Source organism: Gadus chalcogrammus, chromosome 11, assembly GCF_026213295.1.
Source record: "Gadus chalcogrammus isolate NIFS_2021 chromosome 11, NIFS_Gcha_1.0, whole genome shotgun sequence".
NCBI classification, from domain to species: Eukaryota; Metazoa; Chordata; class Actinopteri; order Gadiformes; family Gadidae; genus Gadus; species Gadus chalcogrammus.
Window position 1 is genome coordinate 7800818 of NC_079422.1, and position 24091 is coordinate 7824908.

Consider the following 24091-nt stretch of genomic DNA (forward strand, 5'->3'; position numbering starts at 1 on the left):
GTGACAAGAGCTGCACAACACCGATTAAATTGCTAATGTCATGTGTTATTGTGTGTTATTAAACTGGACTAGGCTTGTTGGAGTGCTGAACATGCAGATTCTCGGCTCCCCGCCCCCGCATGGCACAGCCTCCCTCTGGTTAGGAGCAGCACGCACAGCCTGGCAGAGCCCAAATAGAAAAGCCGTCGCTTTCTTACCATTGAGTCACCCAGCAGACTTTCTTCCCAACCACTTACAATGTTTTCTTTCAGCTTTTTTTCTCCAGATTGAAATAAAAGGCCATAAACGACAAACAACTACATAGGGGTTGTGCTACACACAACAACTACACACATCGTAATGGCCTACAGGTAGAGGTTGAGGGCATTGGGGTGGGAACCAAGAGCCTTCCGGTCGGGAATCCAACACCATCATCTCTACCATGTTGCTCCTGTCTTCTAGTCCAATCAATTTTAAGTCATTATTTTATTGGTGAATCCATTATTTTATTGGTGAATCCATCATGTTATTGGTGACTCCATTCATCAAAGATGCAGCATCAAAAGTTCCCAGGTCACATTGTACGAACCCCCCAAAACCCTGAACCCTCTAAAGGCAACGGAAAACTCACCCAAGCTCAACTCTTACGACGCTAACCTTCCATGAAATGGCGTGCTAGCTGAATCCAATGATGTGGTGCTGTACAGCCACCAACTGATGTTCATTGGGTAGCCTTCTGAACATTAGCCAATTCATGGAGAACAGTTTTTCAAGTTTTTTGTTTAAAGAGCAAAATAGGCCCAGGCAGACAGGGAATGCTAGTGCTAAACATGGAAGGAGAAACTATAGTTTACTGCACAGTTGGAAAAATAACTTATCTTTGTACATTGGTGTCAATTAAAGCTTTTTTCTTTCATATGAAGAAATAGTTGACCACGTTTTAACATGTTTGCGATATGCCCCTGAAGGAATCAATGAGCATGCACAAACAAGACGAGAATCTCTATTTTTATCATAATTTCAGAACATTACATTCTGGGAATTACTAGAAAACAGGACTGACTCAAGGGACAAAGGTCAGGCCATGATTGGTTGACCCTTGACCTTCCAAAACGGACTGGCTTTATCCTAATCCTATCAGTGGAGCAGATATCTAAGAGCACATAGGTGCTGGTATTTACAGCCCCAATAAAATGTAAATTGTTTCTGAAGAACAACTATTTTCCTGGGTTTTATCTAAAATCATACATATTTAAAAGGGTAGTAATATGACACTCAAATATAAAAATAAAGAAGCCTAATTCAGAAAGGTCCAACTATAGTTGTTGTGGTGTAGTGCTTTCTTGTCCTCAGTCCTGGTCTGATGGTAATCCTGTCTCTGTATGGCCAGGCTCAGTGTCCCCAGGTTACAAAATACCCTGTTCTCTGATAACCGGTTCTGATGTGGGAGCCTGGGTCATGATCCACTACAGTACATCATACAGACCTTTTTTTTAAAAGCAGCACACTTTCTCCATAGCCTACATATGGATCGTATAATATAGGTCGCTTTGGCTAAGGCCAATGTAGACAGTGGAGGCCTTGAATACGTCTATGCGTTTAGGCTACTGCTGCTTGCATGTGGCGTTAAACAACTGGCGTTGGGGTTCGTGTGAGTGTGTGTGTGTGTGTGTGTGTGTGTGTGTGTGTGTGTGTGTGTGTGTGTGTGTGTGTGTGTGTGTGTGTGTGTGTGTGTGTGTGTGTGTGTGTGTGTGTGTGTGTGTGTGTGTGTGTGTGTGTGTGTGTGTGTGTGCGCGTGTGCGTGAAAGCCATTAGGCCATCTTTGTCAGAAACAAAACAATTGAATGCGAAAGGAATTGGCACTTAGGTGCGTTGAATTGTCCGCAATTTTACGCACTTGCGGGGGTCGAGTTTGAATTCAAATGTAAGCCTACGTGGAAAGGGTCATTTAAATACTGGCGCGATTGGCCATTCTGCTCCGATCGCAACAACACCTTTTGTATGTAATGTGTGACTGTAGGCTAATAAAACCACATGAAGCAGGTGAGAAATTTAACCAAAATCTAGTTTAAAGTTCCCAATCTTTGTATTACAAGTAGGCTAGGTAAGAGCATAGTTGGAGCTTACATTTAACATGCCCACATCGTAACAGTCGGACACCACAAGCATGCAGAAGCCCCTTCAATGAAGATCGAATTATAAAATACGCTGAGATGCATGAGTGTGTTATTTCCTCCCTATTGAATATGGAGGCCTAGGCTATCGGGTAATGTAACGTCGCCCCGAGATTACTCAATCACCGGTTTCAACAATAAAACCTACGAGACCTTCGGACGGCAGTAACGGTGGCACATTGCGTGGAGGTTATTGTTGAATAGACCGATCCTTCTCATCATCACAACCACGTGGATGGATGCGCGCACACACACCCACTGGGGCGCGCGCCCTGCGAAAGCACGCAGATGCGCAACCTCCAGGGATCATATAAAAGTCCTGCACCGCTGTTCCAAAGTCAGGAAGGATCTGATCTCTCCAGGTGAGTGGATGAGCGGCTAGGCAGGAGAAGATAGCGCATCCTCAACTGCGTCTCCTAACTTCTTATAATTTTTCGTTTATCCTAACGATACTTTTCCTGAATGCTAAATTTGGTTGTTTCAATACTTGTAACATGTAATAATTCGAAATGGGTAACTCTATCATTGAATGCAACAAAGCATTTGAATTTAGGTTGCTAGTTCGATCCCCAGCTCCTCCTAGCTGAGTGTTGATGTGTCCCTGAGCAAGACACTTAACCTTAACTGCTTCTGACGAGCTGGCTGTCGCCTTGCATGGTTGACTCTGCCGTCGGTGTGTTAATATGTGTCTTAACCGATGTAAGTCGCTTTGGATAAAAGCGTCTGCTAAATGCCCTAATTGTAAACCTACATTATTTATTTTTTAATCAAAGAGGAATTTACATGACTATGTTCTGACTTACAATCACTAAACTATTCACAGTATAGATAGGAGTAAACACATATGGAGTGCTATAGCTTGTAGTTCACATCTGCATTTACTAGCCGTCATTAACTTTGCATTCTTTACCTTTCCCCCAATAGTTGAATCGGTTTAATCGAACAATCATGAAGGCTGTAGCTCTCATCCTTGCTCTTGCATTTGTTGCAGGTAAGCACGTCTATCATTTCACCACACTGCATTTCATACTGCCTTCCTTGCTTGTGATAACGTGCTCTGTTCTCTCTTTTAACTAAAGACTCTGTTTTCCCCATGTAGGCTGCAATGCCCGCGTTGTGCTCCCCCTGTCCCCCCAGACCACCTGGGAAGGCTCGGTGGATCAGTTCTGGCAGTACATTGCCGATCTCAACACCAAAGCCGATGGCGTGGTGGAGAACATCAAGGCCTCCCAGATCAGCAGGGAACTAGAGTAAGAAACTGACCCCCGTCTTGCTGTCTTCGCTGGGGTTCTGTGTGCTCTGCAAATAGGGCTCATTGGTTCAACTATTTGCATTCATGCTAAATCCTACCTCTAATTCATTCAGTCAAATTCAATACAAAGAGCTTTATTGGCATGACGAATAAATACGCGCACACACACTTATCTTCTGCTCTCTCCCCCTCCTCCTCCAGCACCCTGATCACCGACACCATGGCCGAGCTGGCCGTGTACCGGGAGGACATCACCACCAAGCTGGGCCCCTACGCCGATGACACCAAGGGCCAGCTGACCCAGGACATGCAGCTGCTGACCGACCGCCTGCAGAAGGACATGATGGACGCCAAGGAGAGGAGCGGCCAGTACCTGGAGGAGGTGAAGGCTCTGGTGGAGCTCAACGCGGAGGAGGCCAACACCCGCCTGGGCACCTACACCCGCAAGCTGAAGAAGCGCCTGAGCAAGGACACAGAGGAGATCCGCAAGTAAGGACTGGTTCAGGCTGGGACACAGGGCGGGTGTGTGCGGCCCTGGGAGAGATGCACTGGCTTGGCACAAGAAAAGGATTGGAAGACGAGGAAAATGATAGGATAATGATTGGGAAATGTATATGAAGTGGTTTGCATACATTTCCCTTCTTGGTTGAAAATGAAAGGAAAATTAAATGCATGTAAAATAGTACTATATAGTATACATGATAATAACATTGTTATTGTTATTGTTCATGGTGGGGCTGAACTGTCTAGATGGATAGCTAACCCCTATGTTCTCTCGCTTCCTCCCCAGCACCGTTACCACCTACCTGGGCGAGGTCCACTCCCGCACCAGCCAGAACCTGGACATGGTGAGGGGGCACGTGCAGCCCTACGTCAGCCAGGCCCACGGCAGCGCCAGCGAGAAGCTGGGCAGCATCACGGCCCTGCTGAAGACCCAGGCCGACGGTCTGAGCCAGCAGCTGGAGACCCAGGCCGAGGGCCTGAAGACCCAGCTGGAGTCCACCGCTGAGGAGCTGCGCACCACCATGGAGGAGAAGATGGACCAGCTGGGAGACATCCTCGCCCCCTTCGTCGCCAAGGTCCGCGAGCAGATCCAGACCATCACAGACACCGTCCAGGAGAACGCCGGCCAATAGATTCTCCTAAGATCACAGGGTTGGGGAAGGGGGGGGTTAGATGATTCATGATGAGCTATTGTTTTCTTTGAGGGGGGGGGGGGGGGGGGGAGTTGAGTGTTACCAGTGTGTGTGTGTGTGTGTGTGCATGTGTGTATATGAGGAGGGTGGGGGAGGTGCTCGATGGTGTGTTGACGATCGCTTTAAAGTGACTTGTCAGCACATCTTAGCACCTGCCTGTTAGATCCTGTCTTCCTGTTTGGTGTTAGATCAGTGGTGTCCTTCATCTCCTCTTGTCTCTCCTGATCCCCTGAACCCCAGCCGGTCTGAGGCCCTGTCCAGAGCCACTGCGTTTGAATGCTTTACATCTGCTTCGTTGAGTGAAATCCTCTTGTGGTTTAACCTTGATTCCCAAGTGCACTGAACCCTGTGGTTGCATATTATGAAGCCACCAGTATACCTACAGTTAATACCCAAACCATTTAAGCACCCATGTCTACTTTAGATTAACACTGTTTGTGCTTCTCAAATGTGAGTGAAAGTCTTTGAGTTCATTGTGAGTTCTACACTTCACCAGGCTACCTGATTGTTCATTTGTTCAGGCTGAAGTGTAACGGAACAATGAATAAAAAACAAACAAAACTAAACTGTTCTGATTTGCTTTCTTAAATATTAATAATCTTATCAGGGGACTCGTAAATGTTGGATAATATGGGTTCACATACAATAAAATATATATATGTCATCATGTAGCCTATATACTATATAGTTTACTTCTAAGCTACATCAAAAAACAAGGCTGTCAAAACGAATCAGTTTCAGCAATGACCAACTGATCATCATTGAGCCAACTCCTTCTAGTCATCTGTAAAACATCCATTCAAAATGATTATTTCTGTAGAATTTGGACGTGTGGTTATACCACATCCTTGGTGGACCATTGTGTGTCTTGCTCTTTAATATGTATTTCTCCTTCAAAAACCCTCCAAACATGCAGTCGTGCCATTTTCCTAACCTTTGCTCTGAACTGAAACTCGTTTTCTAAAGTTGGACTGGTGCTAACTATTTGACCAAGTGGACCAAATGGTAAGTTGGCTACCACCCTGACCCCCGCGGCCCCCCTCCAGACAATCTTCTCCTGCACCCTCCCCCCCCCCCCCCCCCCCCCACACACACCCACACACACACATTTCCTTTCATTGCTCGCCCGGTTTGGACATGCTGTGATTTGCCCTCACATTCCGCTTTCTCCATCTCGGGAGGTTGTTTTTCAACGTGCAGCAGCAGCCTCCCCCGTGTCTCTCTCCTTTCGTTGTTTATGAATAGAAAGGGACACTCGAACTGTTTGTGCCTTTATCCCAGACACAGGTTGGCTCACGTTGGCGCTCTATCCAGGCAGTCGTTGCTCCAGTGCTGGCGATGTACTCGCACAATCCAGTACAGACACGCATTCCAGCGCGTAAACATGCGATTGTGCTCCAGCTGAAACTCGCCATCAAACGAAACTCTCACGGGTGGGGATGGGGATGGTGACTATTATGGTTAACTTTATCAGGTTAAAAAACAAGTCAATAAGTCTTCTTCACATTGAAAAGAACAAGTCAGTCCTGCAATACATTTAATTTCACAGTAAATGTCTCAATAATTTATCGGAATTCTCCAAAATATGTTAAAATGCTCTCTCTCTATACATATTTCTCTAATTGTAATACAATTATATTCCTTTAATTTAATTCGTTTAATTAAATACATTGCTTAAGTAGTATACACAGGAAAGTAAAATAAGGTACAATATCTCTCTCCCACTCTCGGAGCGTAAAGGATGAGTGGGAATCTGAAAAAAGCTTGAGCTCAACCTGGCTTCTCTTCTGTAGTGCGCAGCAGAGTTCAGCAGAGGTCGCCCTTCGTCCCTTTTTCAGCGCCTCCCCACCCTTGACCTGTCCGCTGGCTCTCTGATCGACCAGCTGTGTTGCTTCTTGTTTTTTAAAGTTTAAAAAACTTTAAAACAAGAACTCCAATCCAAAACTCCAATCCAACCCAAGTGACGCTTTCATTGTTAATAATATGAATACCATTGATCCTTTCCTTCTTAAATATTAACAATAGTAATTATTAATTAATTGATGATATCAACAATAATAAGTAAGTGCTGTAATCTTGGCTTTTTCTATTTGTCACATATTCAAAGGTCTTCAGATTCACAGACTTGCCTTTGTTATTACAAAACTGCCTATTTGAGACAAACACACAGATAATTAATAGCCTATATATATTTGGAATATTTTATGTGATAATGCTGTTGACTGAACTCAGAAAAGTCCAACCATAATGTCTAGCACAAAGTCCAAGCAAGCAATTTAGAGCAAACACATCTGCAATATAACTGGATAAGTTTGTTGGTCTGCTGTAATTTGTTTAGCTCAATATAGTGTTTGTGTGGGACTGACTCCATTCCACAGTTAACCTCTCCTATGCCACTATCTGAGTTTTCCATCCTTCGCTGAAGGGCTCTTGGCATGCTAGAAACAGGAAAATCCCAAAGAACTCAGACTTCTGCCCATCGTTTCTGCTCAACAACCGATACAAAGGGCTGTTATATAAGGTGCTACCTAGCCTGTGACCGCTAATAACCTCTCCTTAAATTACCCCACAGAGATGTGAACCTTTGAACGAGCTTTCTCCTTCTCACCCCCCGCCCAACCCACTTTGGCACATGACCCTAATTCCCCCAAAGGCCTAAACACCCAGGATGTTCATGTTAATGCTCATTTGGAGAGTGACGATTGTGACCCCCCTGATCTTTTGTTCGGAAACGTTCCTAAAACTCATACTTAGATCAACACGTAACCCTATACTGTCCATTTACAACGAACCAGGCAGATGCAGATTTCATCAACTTTGTGTGATAAGATAGGCCTGTTCAGACAGCTGACGGGCCCAGTCTTGCATAATAATTAGCACCTGATTGCAGACTTCTTGGTGTGAATGACTGGCTAACTGCTCTCTCTCTCCCCCTTCCTCTGTAATGCAAGGGGACTGTCGTTTACCCCACTGTGCCAAACTCACTTATTGTTACCCAACAGACCCCAAGCTGTGATGTCTGACTTACTTCCCCTTTCTAAGACATAGACACATTTAGCGGGAACAGGCAAACATATGGCCGTCTGAATAACAACTGGTGGAGGATTTCGAAATGATGTGAAGTGTAAAAATGTCTCCTCCCTAGACTAAATTGGTCAGATTAATAAGAAAGCAGAAAAACAAAATGTCCTACAGCAGACACCATAGAAGACACAGGCCACTCATAGAACATCTAGAACTCCGATCTATGAACTCCAGCTCAACATTGCTTTAAGTCGGTCCAAACCCTTCATTTTAACCAGGTCCTCAATTCATGGTGGTAACTAGTTCATTTAAGACTTGAATGCTGTATGTTTCTCTATTGTGAGTGTTTATAATGAAAATATGGCCCTACAACAACCCAAAATGGCCTATGACACAATATTAGGTATGTTTATCTTTTATAAGAATAAGATTGGACTCCTTTAAAAGTGGTTCATCATCTTTTAGGCATTTCAACTCCCACACATAGAGGGCCATGGGATGAGACCTAACAAATGAATTGAACTTAAACTGGGTTAAAACATATTAATAAATACATTAATAACTTTAGGTTCCCCAGTGAATCGGCACTCAGCTGTCCCCAGATAGCAGCTGCCATGTGGCCTGGACAAGGCCCTGCCACACTGCAGTGCACAAAGTGTTGTGATTGCTTCACAGAGAGCATCCATTTGAACTCTGAAGTCTGACCTCTATTTCCACATCCCTTTACGCCTGTCCAAACATTTATTACCAGGGCATCAATTCATAGTGGTAACTAGTTAATTTAAGAATTTAAAGCTAAGGAGTTAAGCCTGTTTCTAAGGGACTGTATGTTTCTCTATTGTGATTGTTTATAATGACCATATGTCCCTACAACGACCCAAAATGGCCCATGACGCAAAAATTGTTACGTTTGTTTTGTTATATGAACAAAGATTGGATTATGCGTCTACAAGCTGCAATCAAATCAAAAACACAGTTCTAAGGACACCCAATTATTATTTAGACAAGTTACTAATTAAAGAACAAAACAAAAAGTAACCACTCTCTCAATGCGTTTACATAAAACGATGTAGGTCTATCAATTGTTGACGCTTGATTTGAAACTGAACTTTGCAACTGAACTCCGCAATTGAGTGATTTATTTATCATTTATTTTTACAGAAATGTCATTCTCACACACTCAATCTAGAGTGATCACAGATAAAGACATAGAGGGACACAAGTATCTAGGTCACTGGTCAGTGTATGTGTGTGTGCGTGTGTGCGTGTGTTTGTTTGTGTGTGTGTGTGTGTGTGGGGGCCCTTATGTATGTACCCGCCCTGAAATGAGCAACCCTTTAAAAAGCCAAACCGAAGGCATGCAAACACACACACATTGTTTTCCTTCCCCTACATTGTTTTTTTGCATCTGGAACAGGTAGGCTGATTATTTACTTGTTCAATGTATCTGGTTGGTCAGTCAAAAGTTTACTTTTATTATTGAGTAGACAATTTGTAGCATTTTGTGTTATTACGGCTGCCCAAATTGTCTTAATTGTGGCTATTCTGTTGAAGTAACTGTTTATTTATCTATGTCTAAAGTACTGTGACAATGTTAAACACCGTTTTTAAATGTGGTGGTCTGGCGACACCTAGATGTTAATTTAGTAGAGCAATGTAACACAAGCACAGAGAGGAAGGTTATGTGAATACATTTATTTTAATTCAGGATTAGGTTATGGTTTTTCATTTCATTTTCATTGTTAGAGACTTCATTTTTAAAAGGTAACAAAGCATTTTCTTGTTGTTCCGGCATGTACCAAAAAAAGGAGAAAAAAGGGGGAAAATAATGAAGCCCTGTATATTCCGTTACAGATTTCTCAAAATGAAGCTTTACCTCGCAGTGGCCGTCCTGTTGCTGGCTCTCGCAACGCAATCAGGTGGGCCCCCCTCACATTATTTTACATGAACAATCCCCCTCCATGCATCACATTGCATTATCACCCTGCAATCCTCTCCTCTCCTAACCTGCTCCCTCCGTTTCTGTGCTCCCCTCAGAGGCCCAGGCTCCGGAGGAACCGACCCCTGCGGGTCCTGATAGCATTGGGGACAAGTTCAGCCAGTTCGGGGACACAGTGGCCGTGCTCGGCCAAGACATTGCCGTGAAGACCCAGGACGCCATCCAGAGAGCTCAAGAAAGCGAGTTTGCCGTCAAAACTAGGTAAAATAATAACTAAAACCTTGCAAGTATTATTTTCTCTAACACACAGGTTCCCTTCGATGTTTTACGCATGTATAATTTCACAAGTTCTTTATCTTTCTCCCGCAGGACCTGGTTCAGCGATCAGTTCGAGAAGATGAAGGCAAAGTTAAGCGAGATTGGACAATAAGAAGGAGACCAAATGTCTGCAATGAGCCAAAACCCTGTCAGTGGTGCCTTGTGTGGCGCCTTGTGTGGCCCTTTGACCTTCTGCCCCCCCCCCCCCCCCTCCGCCCCCACTGGGTTTTGGCCGCAAAGAGGGTGGACTGTATGCATGGCCTTATGCCCAATACACCTTGCTTTGTATCGCTCGTATAATCTTTGTACAAATTTTGTGGAAAAAGTGCAATAAACATATGAGCAATAAAGATCATTTTATATATACACAATACATATATTTCTTCATTTCAAAATCTGTAACTAAATAAAATATTTTTGAAAGAATCAAAAATTCGGAATAAAAATTTGAATAAATCTTTGTCTTGTATCAGCATTGTTTTAAGAAGGATTATTTTTTTGTCAATGATTAGCCTTGGCTATGAACAATATGACAAACATTTACTATAGCATACAGAATAATTAACTAATTAGCCTACACGCAATTGATCGATTTATGACCACATCAGTATTCATACTTATATATGTAAAATAATTGTATCAAATGACAATATCTACCCAATATAGTTGTAGAAATAATAAGTCAGTGAACTTTTTTGCAATCATTAGACAAATGCATCAATCTTTTGGAAAAGTTAAAGCACTCCGGCTGGCCAGGTCTTATAAACATGTTAAACATATTTACAGTGATTCAGTATTATGCCTTATGACAAATGTGCAATTATTTGAATATCAAACTAACAAATTTCCTTGAAAGAACAACATATACAAAGGATGGACAATTTGTAATAGATTATGCATTCTAATCAATATTTGGTATCAAAGGGCAACTGCAAGCAAACTAACATTTCACAAGAATCGGTTGAAAGTCAGTGTTTGTTATAGATTAATTATCAACTATCTGTACAAGTAGACCAAAATAATATCCTAGGATTGGGAAACTTTAGAAAGTGATGCAAAGTCCGCTGAACCGAGCCAGGGGCCGTCAATGGGATCAAATGTTGTTTAATTGAGGGTTTAGCCCTTTAAATATTTATGTTAAAAATTCATTACTGCTAAAGCAATCATTATATGGCTACAATTTGCATACATTTATTATATTTGTTATATGTATTTTGTATAATTAAAACAGTTTAAGTAGCCTAGCATTAGTATTTTTTAACGCATGTATTCATTATTTATTGCTGCTATATGCCAATATTAATTTCTTAAAAAAATAAATAATAATAATAATAATAATATATATATGTATGTAAATATATATATATTATCTATATACATGTATATATATATATATTACGACTTTTTAATATATATGTGCATTCTGTTTTGATAATACTTTTTGCTACATTGCTACAACTTTATTATGAGTGTTAGCAGTAGTATAACTGTATAACTGTTCAATCTCATTACTGCTATATATATCATCTTATTATATATTTAATACATATAGTTTGTATTTTGATTAAATCTTTAACTATTAAAAACAGTTTATAAGGCATTAAAACTGTTAAACATATATGATTGCTATAAAAATCCTCTCATACAAATATATATATATATATAGCCTGTATAAATTATAACAAAATGTAATTCCTTGCCTTGGATCCGTTGGAGGCTCTATTCTTCTCTCATGTCTTCACACTGTGGATGGTGAGTCGATCAAAAGGCTGCATAGATAAGAACCAGGGATCAATGTGAAGGAATGGCCTCTTATGCATCTGAATTTAACAACGGGAACATTAATCTTTAGTTATTTCTGCACTTGTTTGATTGGCCAGAACACAAAGACACCAGGATGTTAAAATAATGAATGATGAAAGGGGTGGACAATGGGCATAAGCTATAGTTAACTTAACCCTAACATTATATAATCCATCCCTCCAAGAGATTTCTCTTTCGCTGGAATGAAGACTTTGACTGGCCTGTATTCATATCAGTGCCTGTCTAGTATTCTGCAGTCCCAAAGGGCATCTGCACGGATATCCAGCTAAGCTACGTCAGCTAACTGTGTGCGTTTAAAGAAAGATACTGTTTATCACAGAAACAAATCTATCACAGCATGCTATGCTGTGTCTCTCTAGGGTCTAGCTCTGTACGTGAACCAGGGTACAGAGTTCATAAATAACTGCTCATCTGTAACTGTGTGTACATATGCATGATGGTATGCATAATGGTTCATTTTAATATTTTATGCTTTTATTCAAAATATAAGCTCTGATCCATGGCAGTATAGTCAAATTAAAGACTGCATTAAGACACTGAACTCATACGACTCCCCATACGCTCATACCAATCAATCCGCCTTGAGGTGAATCCTCAGTCAGTAGTGATTTACTCTAAAATCAATAAAAAAATATCAATTCATAATAATAAAATAATCACTATCATTTGACCGTGACCATGGTTCACGTAGGGCCAAAATTGTCATAGTAACCTTTGAAATATAAGAAAGCGGGACAGAAATGAGCTTCATCAAACACTGGCTGACCACAGGCAGATACAAACAAGAGCACTTCTTCACAAAGGGCTGTAAAGGTAGGCCACTTGAGGGAGAACGCTGTTGAAGTCATATCTTTTGAAAATAAGATAAATTAATAGCTGGGATTTTCACCAAGTTTTTGGCTGAAACGTTGGAGGTGTATCTACGGGAGGTTTTTGAGTAGTTTTCTGTGTGTGGGTGAATGGCCGACAGAGACGGCAGTAATAGTGATGATGTGACAATTTCTACATTACAGATGCATTGGAAATTATTATCAGTCTCACTCATTCTGGTTGTCCAAGGTATATTGATAACACATTTTCTTATCGTTGTTTGTTCATTTTACATTTTGTTTTGGTATAAAGTCTCATGCCCTGTTTCATTTGATACTTTATGTAGCATTGGGACCTCTTATGGCCCAAACCCCCAGTCCACCAGCAGAGGAGCCCCCGGGGACAGTGAGGGGCTGGGCAGAGAGAGCCAGGTATTCACGACAAAGCATCCACACAATGGACTCCCATGTTTTTTATTCATTTATTTATTATTCATCGGGTATGTTTAAATACAACCTGCTTACTTGGTTTGCGTGCAAACATTACATTACCAGGTGGTGTTGTCGTGTTGCATCGCATAGCTTAATTAAACGTTTAGTCGAATTTTGGTGTTGTGTTGTGATATATTGTGGTGTTATACCTGATGTGTAGCTGCAGCGTGTGTTGGGTTGTGTTATGTGGTAACACCTGTTGCGGATTGCGATGTTGTGTGATGCACAGTATATGAATGTGCACCTCCTTGCAACATTGGCAAACATGTGTGTCTGTGTTTCACAGGGCGGCCAGCACTAGAGTTAAGGAGACGGGGGGAATAATGTGGGACTTTGCTGGGTTTTACTACGAAGAGAACCTGAAGCCTGTTACCGATTCATGCTGGGATTGGGCCTCATCCACCACCAACTCTATGTGGGATAGAGTCAAGAAGACCATCGATGATTACAGACCATCGCAAACCAGCCCATCCGGCTGATCCTGTTCCCAGCAGTAGAGAAAGAACACCAGTCGGCATTTCCTCCCTTTGAACCTCTGATTAAGTCCGAAACCGCTGGGCCAAACGGTGAAAAAACATAATGAATAAAGGGATGTGCATCGAAGATTGAGAGGGAATCATAGAAATAGCATCATGTTATCATTCCTCTTAACAATGGATGTAACGTAGTACAAGGTGACACTGACTATGCTGATTGTGTTTTCCACTCTACATTTAAATGTTTGAGATATGCCATGTTTGCATGTTAATAAATCAGAACACTCTGAAAACGTTTCTATGTGCATTATGTTGTGTCAGTTGGATTCCCTGAAAAAAATAAGACAGATCATGCAATAGTTTATTTGCCATGACACAGGGGGTGGCAGGTGGTCACAGTAGGGGACTAAATTTGTTGGGGGGGGGATAGAGTCAAAAAACAATGTGATTATGATCAACTATTAGCCTATATCCCATCTGTCTCCAGGTGGAAGGGTGAAAGGTCAGGACAGTCTGCGGTCCAAAAGCTGGACTACGTGGGAAGAGATTTGTTGACTCTCACCTTTCACCCGCATCTACCCGCCCCCCCATTCCCTCATCCCCTGTCAGCAGACATTAAACCCTTGAGAACTGATTAAATCAATCGCCCCACAATCTATTAACCGATGTAACCAATGACGGGGTAATTTCAGACTCAGAGGAAAAAAGTCAGTAGTAGAAAGTGCTTGTGTACTGAAGCAATGGCCCCCTTTCCCTGCAGTCCGTCATGTGCATATCACGGGGGCATCCAGTTCAAACCCATATGGTACTTTGATAAAAATGCTTTGGGAGACAGTTACACAAGCACATATTACCACACACTGGATTTAAGGTGATACCAAGTCCAATGGACTTTGTGTATGTGTGCATGTATGTGTATGTGTGTGTGTGTGTGTGGGCGCGTATGTATGTGTGTCTGTGTTTGTGTGTGTGTGTGTGTCTGTCTGTCAATCTGTGCAAAGGCGAGACAGACATTCCACGTCGGTTGAAGCCAAAGATCCGTGCGTGTACGTGTGCGCACACATGTGGGAGTGTGTGTAGGTGTGTCTGGTGACGTTGACCGCGTTCTCCCCCTATATCACCAGGGGCGGCGGAGCACAGAGTCACAGACAACTCACTCCCAGAGAATACTGTCACTTCTTGGTTCTGCACGTCTAACTCACCAGCAGGTAATGCAACGTTTATTCTCTTTCTGCAGGACTCAATGCTGTGGTAATTGATGCATCTCTTCATGTTATACTGTTTCATTGTGTCAGAATCCATTTATTTTCTGCAGGAAACATGTTGTGTTATGATGGGAAATTATAGGATGGATATTCAAACTACAGACTCGTAGTAGTCAATTGTGAATTGCAATTTCTTTTCTTTTCTTTTCAGAGATGAACGGAAAATTCGCTTTGGCACTCATCCTCTGCCTCCAGGGTAAGGCTGTGGTCTGTGGCCTTTAACCCCTAGTCAGAACTGTTTGCCCATTTGGGTATAATTATTCTTGTTAGGGTAAGACGAAATATGTGAAGGAACGTGATTACTTTGCACATCTGATTAATTTGCCCTATGCCTGGTAGTGTAGACTATATCTACATCTATGAAGCTATCGAGGGTCCGTACTAATATCTGGAAAAGTCCATCGAACTATTGCCTAAACGATCATTGTCCGACAGATAATCAGATAATCGCTTATACTGTAACGCTCGTTAACAAATAGTCAACACACACACAGTAACTCCGACATTTGACGAAGCATGCTGATTAGTGTGTATAGACTCCGGCTTTAGCCGTTCTTAAAAGCAATAGAAAACGTGCAACTCTCTAACCAGCGAATGTCCCCTCCCCGCCTCCTCCAGTCTCCCTGAGCCTGTGTCAGGCCCCCGCTCCGTCCCAGGAGCTGGTGGACAAGTATGAGGGTCTGAAGGGCGTCTTCTACCGCCGCTTGCTAACCGGCGTCACCAGAGCGCAGGCGGCACTGGGACCCATGATTGAGGGCATGGGCGACAGCGACCAGACCGCCAAGGCCTATGTGGAGGGCATACAGACCAGCCCCAAGTTCCAGAGCGCCGTCAAGATCGCCAGGTGAGAGTTAGTGAGAAGACAGGGAGCCTGTACGACGCAGAACAGTAGGAGATAGTAGTGTGCAGTTGAATGGGGTGCTTCTCTGACTGTAAAACCGTAAGCCTTAAAACACATTGTAAATGAATAGAACCACAGGGGTGCGTGGCTGATGCCCACAGACACACACACACACACACACACACACACACACACACACACACACACACACACACACACACACACACACACACACACACAAACATACAAACACACACATTCATATAGTGTAGCAATGAGAAATGATTGGACCAGTAACAGCACAGTCTTGCCCTGTGCTAGTAGTCTGAGGTGCAGTATATAGCGTGTAGATGGAAAAAGACAAACCTTAATCATGCATTCTGTGTGTGCACAGTGGCCTGGCCCAAGAAGCATCCCCCCTGGTGGAAAAGGCCCGCCTTGCCACCCTCGGTGCATATGAGCAGTACCTGCGTCCATACATCGGCACCTACCTGGACGACCAGATCATCCAGGCCAAGTTCTTCCTGGACAAAGTGCTGCCCGTAGAGTAGAAGGACCGCCAGGCGTTGGAAAACCTCATCTTGCTATTTGCTTGTGATAGATATGCATCAGCGTGTAGGGAAGAACTGTATGCCAGCATAGGCAGTGAACAGCGGCGCTTAGTGAAAACACACACTTTTGCTTCTGTCTGAAATACTGCAGAAAAACGTTCTCTTCTCTTATTTTTCTGCTGAGAATGTGTGTCTAGTTACAAAAACAGCAACAAATCAACGCCGCCTATGCAGAAGAACATCGTGCATGTACAGTTTTTAGTGTTTGATGCACTGATTAAGGTTTGTGTTTGAGTGAGTGTCTGTGTGTGAGGAAAAATAAAGAAAAAACTAAATGTATTTGGATTTGTTCCTATGTGTCCTCCGCTGGGTTTGCTACAAATAATGTTATGTCTGAACAAAGTTAAACATGAAAAAACTAAATCTAAAGTACGACTGGAAACAGGTCCACAAAATAACATACAAAATGATTGATCCTTACATAAACAGTTGATTGGCAATGTTCCTTGTGAAAGCAGCTGATCTCAGCAGGAACAGTTTGTTCCTCCATCTGGCTGTCCTCCTTGTGTAGCAACCTTTAAACAAACTAAAACACTGCATCGTTGAACACAATACCGATTGAATTCCAAAATTGGAACTTGAAATGAATTGAGGCAATTAAAAACATTGCCCATCGGCCTTTGATCCTTAATATTAGGTTATTGATAAAATAAAATACAAAATTGTTTAGTATTTTATGATAGGAATATTAACGAAGTACATTTAAATCTTATTAACAATAATCATATGATTTAGTTGAGAAAGGAAGTCGGTCTGGATGGGTTAATTTCCCATCGGTCCTCTTTGAAAATAAACTGAAATATGGTGTCAACGACTGCCCTCTGCTGGTGATGTGTGATAATTAATTTAACGAAAAAGCAGCTTCAGGAGTGGTATCAAAAGTTAACTATTTTACAATTGTGGACGTGCTGGCTTCGACAACTGGTATGCAAAATAATATTCTATAATATGAACACATATTGAATACCTCCTTAATCAAACAGTTAACCTAATAGCAGAGTTCAGGCAAAATGATAAGAAACCGAAAACTGACAATATCAACCCCAACACAGTCACAGACAGACGCACACATGCACACAAAAACACACACACACACACACACACACACACACACACACACACACACACACACACACACACACACACACACACACACACACACACACACACACACACACACACACACACACACGCACACACTAACACACACACACACACACACACACACACACACACACACACACACAGGAAAAACACACACACACATGGACACACTGACACACATGTGCACACAGCAGAGACAGAACGGCATAAAGTCCTGACCGAGATGTACAGGCAGTGCACAATCAAAGGTCTCCTGAACAGAGGTTGAAAGGTGCTTATAATATCCATCCAGATTAGGAGTCCTCTGAGGGAGCAGTACTTGGGTCGAAACAGTGGATCAACTTTCTACTAAAGTAGTAGATATCAAATCTACATGACTCAGAGAATCAAAGGCAAAACCACATCATCATGCCATCATACTGTATGATGCCTTGAGGTTCAGCATAATGGATTCCATGGATTGTTGGCAGTGTCACACAAAATTCACTCCAACATATTTGTGACTGATAAATAGATAAATATTATATGTAGGTGTTTTTACACCGATTAAAAGTACTGAACAATGTTGTAACTGTCAAAGTATGTCATTTTAAGCCCCAACACTATGAAGAGGGGGAAACTTTTTGTCTTTTTAGATGGAATAAAACTGTAATTCTGAGGGACTGGATCTGAAGTTCATTTCCCAGAAGAACTCAAACCAGGTTTCAATAGCCACAGTGTGTGTCAGGTGAGGCTCGCTTCAGCTGCAACGTTGAGATCTAATTATGTTATTTTACTCGTAGGCTTTATGAGAAAGGAATACATTTGACCATCAATAAAATAATGGTGCAAGGAGACTCTACATTTATTTAGCTGACCTACTTTACTCAAAACAACTGACTAGTTAGTGCTCTGGACTTAGGACTATCTAAGTGGGACATGAGTAACTATTATGCAAGTAGCCTAATGATTGAGCTGGCTTGGTGCTTGATGCCAGGGCAAGGTGTAATACCAATCTGAGACATGATTTAAACACAATTGGAAAACAGCGGACATACAATGGGTATCCAATCTGCTGACGACCCCCCTCTATTTTCTTTCAAGATTATAGATTTTAGCGCATTCAATTAACCAACAATGACAACCTGCCGACTCAGTGGTTTATAATAAAAGATTGGCAGCACAAAGTCATGATATTTACTCTGCTGCTGTATATATACAGCTCTGACTGGCAGCGTTCATCAGATCCCTGAAATCACACAGACACATCTGAAGGAGAGAGGTGAGCGGCATCACCTTGCTTTGGTTCACTACCTTGGTCACAGTGAAAAGGTCAAATGTAAACAATATCGCATTAGCATCCAGTGATATGCCTACTCAATTCATGGGAATGTTGAAAGATTGAATGGCGTGAAGAATATTTTTTTGTGAATTTGTATTTGTTATTTGTTTACTTCATATAGGTATTTTGTTGTGGCTTGGTATTCATTTTTTGTTAATTGCAAAATTACTTATTCAATAGTAGAATATTTTATTTTTCGATTTTTTTTTGTTAATTGTTGAAATATTGTTGAAATTAGTAAATTTGTTTATGGACTAATTGTATAATGACTGAGAATATTTATAAAGATCTCAAACTGGACGATAATGTCATGTCTATACAATGAATCACATCTTATTCTCTCTCTAAAGGTTAAGAGCTGACAACATGAACAAACTGCTTATCATTACCGTCCTGGTTACACTCATTGCACTCAGTAGGTCCCAACTAGGGTTCTAAATCACTTTAGATTTGTGTATTTTTAACTGCCAGATTGGAAAAACCAACCAGTCAAGGAATTATTTGCAATTGGACTTCATTTTGGACTTAACCTGAAAAATAGAATATCTTTGGCGTTGTTATTGTTATAATAACCCCCGCTGACCTGCTGTGTCCAGGTGCTGAGAGCTTCCGTTTGCCAAGGCAGGCATTGGAGGAAAAGACAGACATCCTGACGAAGGTCATAGACAGGATCAAGTCCTGTTATGAAGCGATACCGGGCGGCAACCTACGACTGAAAGCCGGGTAAGAAACCAACAGCCAACCTCCTTCCAGGGACGGAAAAAACACTCAATAAGATGTACCTGAAGCAGACCCTAGGGTCTTTAATGTGTGTACAGCTGGTACAGAGGGCTTTATCATATCTGTCTTTTACCAAACAAGGCTGTGTTCACCTCACTGTTCAATCATGTAGGAAAACAAGGAAGAGCAGAGATGAATAGAGATAGGGAATGGTGGAGTATTTAAGACATTAAAGGGAAACAAAATATCTATCCAATTTAACAAAGCATCCCATAGATACATCAGGCTGGATCTTGTTGGACAGGTCTTTATGGACGAGTTCACTGTGCCTATGCAGTTCACACAATCGAAAGAATGTCAGTGAACTGTGTGGGTACAAACATACACCTGCCCCATGATTACATCCATGTTTTATACCTTGCGGGAAATTAACAAACTATATGCATCCTATCAAAAGGAATTGTCATTATATTTGCATGAAATTAACCTGACATCAAGATGCTTTCTGTGTTTCCCATAGGGCCCTTGTCGACGATGCCATGATCGTTTGGGGCATGTATATGTCCATGATTCAGGAGCATATTTACAATCTCCTGTACCCACGGCAGTAACAGCCCTGCTGTCTGCTAACTCCAAAATCATCCTCTTCAACAACCACATCTCATGCTGAGGAACACAGACCAGTGTCTGCTCCATTAGGGCCTTTTAACCTAACAAGAAATTATTCTAAAAACATACACAATAATAATCAGCTATTAAACTCGGGTTTGTGAGAATCTATATTTCTAAGTTGATCATTTTGCAAATAACATTTTCATAAAATGGATGTCAATACCTGCAGTACAATACACACAGATGCAAGTATGTTTTTTGGAGTTCATTGATGCAGGGCTCTGCGTTTATCTCTGTATCAATTAATATTAGCAGCCTGCACTGCATTTGATTTGTCAAGATGTCAATTCCTATTTTTGAAGTAGACCTATGCTCATAGATCTAAATGTTCCCATTGAAATATTTGTGTTAGCCTAGAGATGTACTGAATGCATAACACTGGAATATGAGAGAGTTCTGACAGATAGCGACGCAATGAGATGTTTGAGCCCTGAAATTCTAACATCATCATGTAGACATGGGAGAGACACAGCGAAAACAATAAATACAAGAAGCATGGCTAGGATGTTGATCTTTACAAATTGTAAGACCAAAATGTGCTCTGTCACCTATATGTGAGGCTGAGAACACTCAAAGTAGGGGTACTATCAATACTAGTGCAGAGTAGCTGTAGGAATTTGGGCATGATGTTGGCTCAATCTGGAGAGACAGTAGCCATTCTTCATGGGGACGATGGAGCTTAGTCCCGGCGGTGAAGAGGATGGAGGAGGGCTGGAACAGAGGCGGGCATGAATGAGGGATATATATATATTTATATATTGATATGTATTGGTTGGGAGAGGAAGGGGAGGGGCCTGCGATGACAGCATGGGGATCTAGAACCCAACATAGAGTGATGAGAAATAGAAGGGGAATGTTGTCTTCCTGATGGAACTTTTGCTTTAGCTCCATTGTATTTGTTAAAAAGGGTGTTAGAGTAAATGAAATGGATACTAGGAAATGGTAGAACGTACCAATGTGTAATATACATTGTAATGTATGATTAACAAGCTGCATTTTAAAGTTATATTTTTCTGACGCAGTGTCTCAAAATCAATCCTGTTATTATATTGGCCAATGTACAACAATACATTCAGTTATTGACTGGGTCAGTTATAAATATATTATATGCATAATAAATAGCAATATATAATGATGTATTAAACAATGCAACTGTACACAAGCTTCTAGGAGGTGGCAGGGGTGTATGGTTAAGATGTTGATCCCAAGATGATATTTCTTTGCAAAGAAGTGTTGATCGGTCGATCTTCGTTCCTATCCTCACCTATGGTCATGAGGGCTGGGTGATGACCGAAAGGACGAGATTGCGGGTACAAGCGGCCGAGATGAGTTTTCTCAGAAGGGTGGCTGGCGTCTCCCTTAGGGATAGGGTGAGAAGCTCAGCCATCCGTGAGGAACTCGGATAAGAGCTGCTGCTCCTTTACTTAGAAAGGAGTCAGCTGAGGTGGTTCGGGCATCTGGTAAGGATGCTCACTGGGCGCCTTCCTTGGGAGGTGTTTCAGGCACGTCCAGTGGGGAGGAGACCTCGGGGAAGACCCAGGACTAGGTGGAGAGATTATATCTCAACACTGGCCTGGGAACGCCTCGGGATCCCCCCGTCAGAGCTGGTCAATGTGGCCCGGGAAAGGGAAGTCTGGGGCCCCCTGCTTGAGCTGCTCCCCCCGCGACCCGACCCCGGATAAGCGGACGAAAATGAGATGAGATGAATATCTTAAAGGTTGGGTATGGAATTCTCTTTTTTGGCAATTTTTGCAAAATTAATTGAAATCCTTGTCATAACCCACTTACAGCCACCGTGTTAGAAGTACTGACATGAAAATTAAACAAGTCAATCATTTGTGGAACGGGCAGGGCTCGAAAAATCCAGCCAATGATTTCCAGACCAACCGAGTGGCATTGGACAGTAAGTATGTCAATCAAACGGTCGTCCTGCTCCCGCGCGACCCCTTCGTGCACGTACTCAAAGCTCATGACCCAGAGCAAGCTTCTGTTTGTTGTTATCCTGTGGTAGCTGCTGGAGCTAGCTAACTAGCTAATGTTCCGCTCTCGCGCATCTGTTCGCTCGTGCATGATTGCGCATCCATGTACTTGGAATGGGTGGAGTCAGAGTCAGCGTTGAAGGAGAGGGGGTAGGACCATTTGAGTTGTGTATTTTCAAAATCTGCTGGCGTTTCGCAAATCCCATACCCAACCTTTAAAAAGTATAAATTATTTTAAAAATGTCTAAAATTTCAGTCTCTAGGTGAATAATTGAGGAAGGAGATAAGTCCCAAAGTTTGTGGAGAATAATCAAGGAAGAACTTGGTACTTGGAAATCTATAGACAACCAGACCTTCCTTGCCTATCGACCCTACACAATCTTCTCTGTGGTCAGTTATTAAAGAGCAAGACGGACAGACCAGGCATGATCACTCAAGTATGGACACCGCTGCAAGTAGAGCACAGGTATCATCCCAAGAGAAAGACATGAATGGGGGGGGGGGGGCTGTGGTGGGCCCCTGATCCACGAATGGTGGCTGGTGACAAACCTAAGCCCTCCAATTCAGCCTTCTTGCTGGCTGCAGACCAGCCTTGCACCGGGCTGCCCTGCATCGTGGTTCCCGTGGTGGATGACCCCACCTGGATGAACAGCCTCCCAGGGTCCCTCTCCTGGGGCCCCGCGTGGTGTGCACCGGCAGGGCCAACACAGACAACTGCATGGTGGGACATCCTGCCCCCCGGTAACTCCTCTGTCCCCCAACAGCCCTCCATCCTGCACCCCGGTAACGCCTCCCCCCCCCCCTGCAGCCCTCCATCCTGCCCCCCACCCCCCCCCCCGTAACTTCTCTTCAACAGGTACATCATTGGAGGTGTTGTATAAGTCAGAGAAGGTGTTGTTGACCAGCACTCTGTGATCTTGGGGTTAGGAAGTCCAGTAACCACAGCAGGATTAGCTGGTGTTCCAGGTGAAAGCGGGAGGAGAGTTTGTTAGCCATGATGTGAGGCTGAAGGGTGTTGAATGCTGTGTTGTGAGTTGATATGGCTATTTCTATGTTAGCCACTAGAGGGCGCTACAGCCTCGTGGATGGGAGTTCAAAGGTTAGGGAAATACGTGTTGGAGTCACATGATATAGCTGAGTATGCAATGTCCGTGTATGACTTTCAACCGAAATATTAAACAGTCAACTCTTCAGCATGATTCCCTGAGTTAATCATAACCACAGAGTTAGGACCCATGACATGGTGTCAGAAGTGACCATTTCGGCTGAGTGAGAGAAGAAACACGTTTGGAGCGGCAAAATGGCGAGGTTTCACACGCCGGACCCGTTTGACTCACTCAGCCCGCGGCATGGCCGGTGTAAGTACCATATTGGCTCGGCTACCAGATCGGCTCGGGGTCCGTCGTCTGCTGATTACGTTACACAATATCATTGGCTGTACGCTTGAATGGGCGTAGGCTACATTGTGATTGGCTGCTAAGGGACAGTTGCGATTGGCTGTTTTGTGCTGTAGCTCTGGCTGTCGTCATAGCAACCACAGCGAGCACATGTGTGAGCGCGAGTAGGTCTGTCTAGTTTCGGTTTGTGTTGCCAGATTGGGCATATGTCCCGTTTTTCCAGCCTAACGTGATTCAAAGTAGCCAAATCAGGCTGAAAATGTGCCCAATCTGGCAACACGGACGGCTTATCTTAACAGCCAAGATGATTCCGAGGGATGTTTTGTTTTTAGAAGAAAACTATCCATACAGATAGGTTGGGAATGGTCTATGTTCAAAATGAAAGATCATTACAGGCTCTTTAATTTAAGCCATAAAAGACCTTATTGCTGTAGATAGCGTATTGTGTGACGTAATCAGCAGACGACGGACCCCGAGCCGATCTGGTAGCCGAGCCAATATGGCACTTACACCGGCCTGGAGACAGCGTTTCTCTCGTTATCGGATTTTAGCAAAACTCAACCTAAAAGACGACAATGTGCAAGTAAACGCTCTACTGAATGCTATGGGCAAAGATGCAGAGCCGATATTCAGCACGTTCACGTTCGGAGACAATGAGGATGATTACTAAAATGAGGTAATTAACAAGTTCGACGGGC

At 42.7% G+C, this 24091-nt stretch overlaps 3 protein-coding genes across 3 annotated transcripts; all 3 read left to right on the forward strand.

Annotated features, from left to right (window-relative positions):
* Positions 1-2478: 2478 nt before the first annotated feature.
* On the forward strand, positions 2479-5188 carry apoeb (apolipoprotein Eb). The gene is made up of 5 exons (XM_056602733.1): positions 2479-2515; positions 3078-3144; positions 3253-3403; positions 3607-3894; positions 4196-5188. Exons 2-5 carry the CDS (start codon positions 3102-3104, stop codon positions 4539-4541), a joined length of 828 nt encoding a protein of 275 aa, XP_056458708.1. The 5' UTR covers positions 2479-2515; positions 3078-3101; the 3' UTR covers positions 4542-5188.
* Positions 5189-8938: 3750 nt separating this feature from the next.
* On the forward strand, positions 8939-10199 carry apoc1 (apolipoprotein C-I). The gene is made up of 4 exons (XM_056602734.1): positions 8939-9042; positions 9480-9544; positions 9663-9825; positions 9934-10199. The coding sequence occupies exons 1-4, from the start codon at positions 8951-8953 to the stop codon at positions 9992-9994; spliced, it is 381 nt and encodes a 126-aa protein (XP_056458709.1). The 5' UTR covers positions 8939-8950; the 3' UTR covers positions 9995-10199.
* A 4394-nt stretch (positions 10200-14593) lies between these two features.
* On the forward strand, positions 14594-16479 carry apoa2 (apolipoprotein A-II). Its single transcript, XM_056602174.1, has 4 exons — positions 14594-14691; positions 14900-14944; positions 15367-15592; positions 15984-16479. The coding sequence occupies exons 2-4, from the start codon at positions 14902-14904 to the stop codon at positions 16138-16140; spliced, it is 426 nt and encodes a 141-aa protein (XP_056458149.1). The 5' UTR covers positions 14594-14691; positions 14900-14901; the 3' UTR covers positions 16141-16479.
* The last annotated feature ends 7612 nt before the right edge of the window (positions 16480-24091 follow it).